Below are 6683 nucleotides of genomic sequence, written 5' to 3' on the forward strand. Positions count from 1 at the left end.
ATTAACTCTACCTACATGTACATATTACCTCAACTAACCGGTGTCCCCGCACATTGACTCTGGTCCGGCACCGCCCTGTATATAGCCTCCACATTGACTCTGGTCCGGCACCCCCTGTATATAGCCTCCACATTGACTCTGGTCCGGCACCCCCTGTATATAGCCTCCACATTGACTCTAGTCCGGCACCCCCTGTATATAGCCTCCACATTGACTCTGGTCCGGCACCCCCTGTATATAGCCTCCACATTGACTCTGGTCCGGCACCCCCTGTATATAGCCTCCACATTGACTCTAGTCCGGCACCCCCTGTATATAGCCTCCACATTGACTCTGGTCCGCACCCCCTGAATATAGCCTCCACATTGACTCTGGTCCGGCACCCCCTGTATATATCCTCCACATTGGCTCTGGTCCGGCACCCCCTGTATATAGCCTCCACATTGACTCTGGTCCGGCACCCCCTGTATATAGCCTCCACAATGACTCTAGTCCGGCACCCCCTGTATATAGCCTCCACATTGACTCTGGTCCGGCACCCCCTGTATATAGCCTCCACATTGACTCTGTACTGGCACCCCCCTGAATATAGCCTCCACATTGACTCTGGTCCGGCACCCCCTGTATATAGCCTCCACATTGACTCTAGTCCGGCACCCCCTGTATATAGCCTCCACATTGACTCTGGTCCGGCACCCCCTGTATATAGCCTCCACATTGACTCTGTACCGGCACCCCTCTGTATATAGCCTCCACATTGACTCTGTACCAGCACCCCCTGAATATAGCCTCCACATTGACTCTGGTCCGGCACCCCCTGTATATAGCCTCCACATTGACTCTAGTCCGGCACCCCCTGTATATAGCCTCCACATTGACTCTGGTCCGGCACCCCCTGTATATAGCCTCCACATTGACTCTGTACCGGCACCCCTCTGTATATAGCCTCCACATTGACTCTGTACCAGCACCCCCTGTATATAGCCTCCACATTAACTCAGTACCGGCACCCCCTGTATATAGCCTCCACATTGACTCTGTACCGGCACCCCCTGTATATAGCCTCCACATTGACTCTGGTCCGGCACCCCCTGTATATAGCCTCCACATTGACTCTGTACTGGCACCCCCTGTATATAGCCTCCACATTGACTCTGTACCGGCACCCCCTGTATATAGCCTCCACATTGACTCTGGTCCGGCACCCCCTGTATATAGCCTCCACATTGACTCTGTACCGGCACCCCTCTGTATATAGTCTCCACATTGACTCTGGTCGGGCACCCCCTGTATATAGCCTCCACATTGACTCTGTACCGGCACCCCCTGTATATAGCCTCCACATTGACTCTGGTCTGGCACCCCCTGTATATAGCCTCCACATTGACTCTGGTCTGGCACCCCCTGTATATAGCCTCCACATTGACTCTGGTCCGGCACCCCCTGTATATAGCCTCCACATTGACTCTGGTCCGGCACCCCCTGTATATAGCCTCCACATTGACTCTGGTCGGGCACCCCCTGTATATAGCCTCCACATTGACTCTGGTCCGGCACCCCCTGTATATAGCATCCACTTTGACTCTGGTCGGGCACCCCCTGTATATAGCCTCCACATTGACTCTGTACTGGCACCCCCTGTATATAGCCTCCACATTGACTCTGTACCGGCACCCCTCTGTATATAGTCTCCACATTGACTCTGGACGGGCACCCCCTGTATATAGCCTCCACATTGACTCTGTACTGGCACCCCCTGTATATAGCCTCCACATTGACTCTGTACCGGGACCCCTGTATATAGCCTCCACATTGACTCTGGTCCGGCACCCCCTTTATATAGCCTCCACATTGACTCTGGTCCAGCACCCCCTGTATATAGCCTCCACATTGACTCTGGTCCGGCACCCCCTGTATTATAGCCTCCACATTGACTCTGGTCGGGCACCCCCTGTATATAGCCTCCACATTGACTCTGGTCCGGCACCCCCTGTATATAGCCTCCACATTGACTCTGGTCCGGCACCCCCTGTATATATCCTCCACATTGACTCTGGTCCGGCACCCCCTGTATATAGCCTCCACATTGACTCTGGTCGGGCACCCCCTCTATATATCCTCCACATTGACTCTGGTCCGGCACCCCCTGTATATAGCCTCCACATTGACTCTGGTCGGGCACCCCCTGTATATAGCCTCCACATTGACTCTGGTCCGGCACCCCCTGTATATAGCCTCCACATTGACTCTGGTCCGGCACCCCCTGTATATAGCCTCCACATTGACTCTGGTCGGGCACCCCCTGTATATAGCCTCCACATTGACTCTGGTCCGGCACCCCCTGTATATAGCCTCCACATTGACTCTGGTCCGGCACCCCCTGTATATAGCCTCCACATTGACTCTGGTCCGGCACCCCCTGTATATAGCCTCCACATTGACTCTGGTCCGGCACCCCCTGTATATAAGGTTATTTTTTTACTGCTCCTCTTTAATTACTTGTTTTTTTCCCTCTTATTCTTATCTATATGTTTTGAAACTGCACTGTTGGTTAGCGGCTCATAAGTAAACATTTCACTGTAAGGTCTACACCTGTTGTATTCGGCGCATGTGACTAATACAATTTTATTTTATTTTGTTTTATTTGATATAGTAAATCTCCAAAGTTAGGGAAAGTTACTCCACTGTTCTGAGGTCAGGTGTATATTTTCATTATGGTTAAGGTTAGTTTGACTGACAGCTAACATATGACAAAGTAAGCCGTAATTAAAAGAGCAAGTCATGCCATATCTCTGTTGCCTGCAATTATGTCAATTGTCTTCATTTTCTTCAGGTTGCATCGGGGGAGAATAGACATGCTCCATGCTTCTCCAGTCTACCGCCTGCACCCACGTCATGATCACTGCTTCTAGACCAGACAGCTGTGATGCCTGCTGGGAGTCAGTGCTGGTTTTGTAAGATCATGTGTAACCTATCCAACTGTTTCTCTTTTTCTCTCTTTCTCTGTTGTATTCTATTCAGGTGCCATAGAGTTGGCGATTTGAAAGCAATGCATTTCTGGACAACTTTAGGAACTGTTTCATATTTATATGAAATGTTCTGATCAACATAATGCATTTACATGGATGGTTACAATCCATGTAATGAATTTCTGTATGTGGTTAGAAACTTTATTGGAATGCATTACAAGGTGCCTCGAGCTTTTGTTTCCATTTACAGCTGCCTCTGAACCAAAGCCTCTGCCTTCTTCTGTAACCACTATATGTGTGTGTGTGTGTGTGTGTGTGTGTGTGTGTGTGTGTGTGTGTGTGTGTGTGTGTGTGTGTGTGTGTGTGTGTGTGTGTGTGTGTGTGTGTGTGTGTGTGTGTGTGTGTGTGTGTGTGTGTGTGTGTGCGCACGTGCGTGACAGACAGACAGATCCAGTCCTTGATAGCATATCTTAACTGTTTCCATTTTGGAAAATTGCACATCTCATTTTGCCTTAGATAGAGTTGATAGAAGTTGGAACTGTTTAACTCAATACCTCTTTACTGTGCAGATCAGTACATAGCTCTCTCACCCACTAACATAAATATCTCACACCTCCCAAATCCACTTCATATTCAGTCCAATATATACTATACTGTCTGTGTCCGTATTAGATCTATGATTCACTCAACATTGCGTAAAGAGTTTGCCTCTCCGTTCGTGAAATTAAATAATTCCAGAATAATAGATTATACTCAGATAATTTAATCTCAAAATATGAAATTTCATCCAAAACGCTATATATCCATTTTCAGAAAAGTTTGTAAATGAGATTTTATTGTTGAAATAAAATATGAAAGAAATAGGTGTATTTTTTCATTATCTAATCATGGCATGGTTGTTCAATGACATACATGTATTTGTTTATCTTTTATCACTTGGTGGTTTCACTTCAAAGAGACAAATAATCATGCTTTTTTAAAAATGCTATATATCTGCCTCACTCTCAGAAATAAGTAGTACTGCTAGGTTGTACACAGTCAAATGTAACAAATAACTACATTTTTAATAAAGGACTGTACAAATGATACATTTGTGATATCAATATTTAAAAAATGTTCAAAAAATAATTCAATAGAGTAATATGTTATCTGTATGTAAAACATTTACATTTGACATTTTTGTCAATTAGCAGATGCTCTTATCCAGAGTGACTTACAGTAAGTACCTTCATCTTTAAGATAACTAGGTGAGAAAACCACATATCACAATCAAATATACAGGATATGAACATTCCATTCCAGCTAAACAATGGATGGATATATAGCGTTTTGCAACAAAAAAAACACATTTAAAATCCAATAATCCAGAGAACAGTCATATTTTACACACACATGATGGTGCCAGTAACGCAATCCTTTTTTTAATGAGAAAAAAACTAATGTGGGAAAATATATGAATATAACGTTTTGGAAATAAACTCTTCATATGTATTTTCTTCCTTTTCTTTCTTTTTACAAATGTCATTGAACGCTTTCCTCTTTTTGTGCGCAAAGAGTAGACGTTACAGTCAGAAGTTGTAGTTTTTCGATAGTTTTTTGTATTGTTTCAGTGCTACAAAGCTTGGTGTGATTTAGGACAGAAAGCCTCGCGTCGTAGTCGCAACGCGGCGCGCGTGTCTCGTGGATGGCAATGCATGAATTCAGAACATTGTATTTGAATGACACATCTTCCATGGGAATACGATGCCTCGCAGATATTTACAATATCGAATATGCTAGACAGGAGCAGTTTACACAGCATATGCAAATATACTTCCTGTCTCTCTCCACGTCTCACTGTATATGTGCCGTAGGCTATTCTGTTTCTAATTCACACCGTAGGCTAGAGACTGTCCCTGAAAATAACATGTTTATTTTTTCTGTTTCATTTACTCATTGGAAGTTAACGCTAACACTTTACGACGAAATGTCTCACGGTCTGTGGAATTTGCATCTTATGATCTTAGTGAAAGCACTTTGGAAGTCTTTGTTAAAGTAGGCATAAATTATGGGGTTGAGGAGAGAGTTCGAATAGCCCAGCCAGTTGATGACGGCGCCCAGCCATTCTGGCATGTAACAACTCTCCGCACAGAAAGGCAAGACCAGCGCCACGATGAAAAAGGGCAGCCAGCAGAAAATAAAAGTGCCCATGATGATACCGAGCGTCTTTACCGTTTTCCTCTCCCTGGACAGAGCTATTTTCCTCTTAGCCTCCGTGTTCTTTTCGTTCCTGTTCTCAAACCCTTGTGAGGACTGTGGAGTGTTGGGGAGAGGAAGGTGGTTCTTAGAATTGTTGGTCACTTCTATGATCTCCAACGACTCGCCGTCCTCCCCGTGCTTCACCGAGCCGTTTACGCACGGGGAGTTGAATGTAGGTTCCACACTGCGCTTCCAATTCTTGCCCCCCGCCTCTCCATTAATCTTCTTGTGGAAAATAGCTGGCGACACGGCCAAGCACTTGTCCGACACTTTTACCTTTTCCGATTTCTTCACAGTTTTCCAAACCTGGAACCTGGCTGCCTTGAATATCCGCCCGTAGAGGACCAGCATGAGGATAAGTGGGATGTAAAATGCTCCGAACGTGGAGTAGATGGTATAACCCGGGTCCTGACTGATGGTGCAGGCGTCCGGGTTCGCCCTGTCCTCGGCTTTCCTCCAGCCTAACATTGGAGGGATGGAGATTGAGAACCCAATCAGCCAAGTCACGCTGATTAACATCACGGCTCGCCTGGGTGTCCTTTTGTTCACATAGTCTATGGGGTCCGTGATAGCCCAGTACCTGTCCAGGGCAATTGCGCACAAATGCAGAATGGACGACGTGCAGCACAACACGTCCAGGGAGATGAATATATCACATATCTCCTGTCCCAGAGTCCATTTGTTCAGGACTTGGTAGAGGGCTGCCATGGGTAGTACCAGAACTGATACCATGAGGTCTGTAACGGCTAGCGAGCCGATCAGATAGTTGGCCACATTCTGGAGCGACCTCTCCAGCGCAATGGCGGCGACGACGCACGCGTTGCCGAATATGGAACAGAGGATGAGCGCGCCGAGCAGCAGAGAGGTGACCACCTGGTAACTCAGCTCCACCTCAGGCACACTTCTAGACCCCGTTGCATTCTCATTGTCTCCCCACTTTGGAATGACATCCACGACGTCGGGGAAGTCTGTGGTCGAATTGCTGTTGTCACTGACGTTGTTTATAAAATCCATAGTGCGTCAGGGGCATGGGACACCCGATAGGCGCGTCCGGTAGGACTGGACAAGGTAACCAAATGGGGAACCTGGAGGCTCAGTCAGTCCCTCGTGCTGGCGCCGGTGTGAGTTCTACCGGGGTCCATCGGAGTTCCTGTGCCTGTTCCCTCGTTCCGAGGACGCATGACGCGTACTGGTACCAGTGTGTGTGTGCGCATGTGTTTGTTGACGGTCGGGGCGCTCACTGGTCCTGCAAATGATCTGCGCCTGGTGACGACGTGAATTCATTTATAAGCTACCAGCAGCAGTAGGTATACGTCAGACGGCCATTGCATGAGGTCGCCGCGGAGTTCTGTTTCTCTGCTCTCCCTTGCGGAGTCCTTTCGATAGCTGCATATTAAAGAGAAAGAGAGAAGCTTCTCCCTCTTCTGTTTCTTTTCTACTTAAAAAAAATATATTTTCTCATTTTTTGCGATATAT

The 6683-nt window shown here is 46.9% G+C and overlaps 1 protein-coding gene across 1 annotated transcript; it reads right to left on the bottom strand.

The window, feature by feature from the left end:
- Window positions 1-3794: 3794 nt before the first annotated feature.
- On the bottom strand, window positions 3795-6481 carry LOC112263964 (5-hydroxytryptamine receptor 1A-alpha-like). The gene has a single exon (XM_024440588.2). It carries the CDS (start codon window positions 6219-6221, stop codon window positions 4941-4943), a length of 1281 nt encoding a protein of 426 aa, XP_024296356.1. The 5' UTR covers window positions 6222-6481; the 3' UTR covers window positions 3795-4940.
- Between the last annotated feature and the right edge of the window lie 202 nt (window positions 6482-6683).

This window comes from Oncorhynchus tshawytscha, linkage group LG12 (assembly GCF_018296145.1).
Source record: "Oncorhynchus tshawytscha isolate Ot180627B linkage group LG12, Otsh_v2.0, whole genome shotgun sequence".
NCBI lineage: Eukaryota > Metazoa > Chordata > Actinopteri > Salmoniformes > Salmonidae > Oncorhynchus > Oncorhynchus tshawytscha.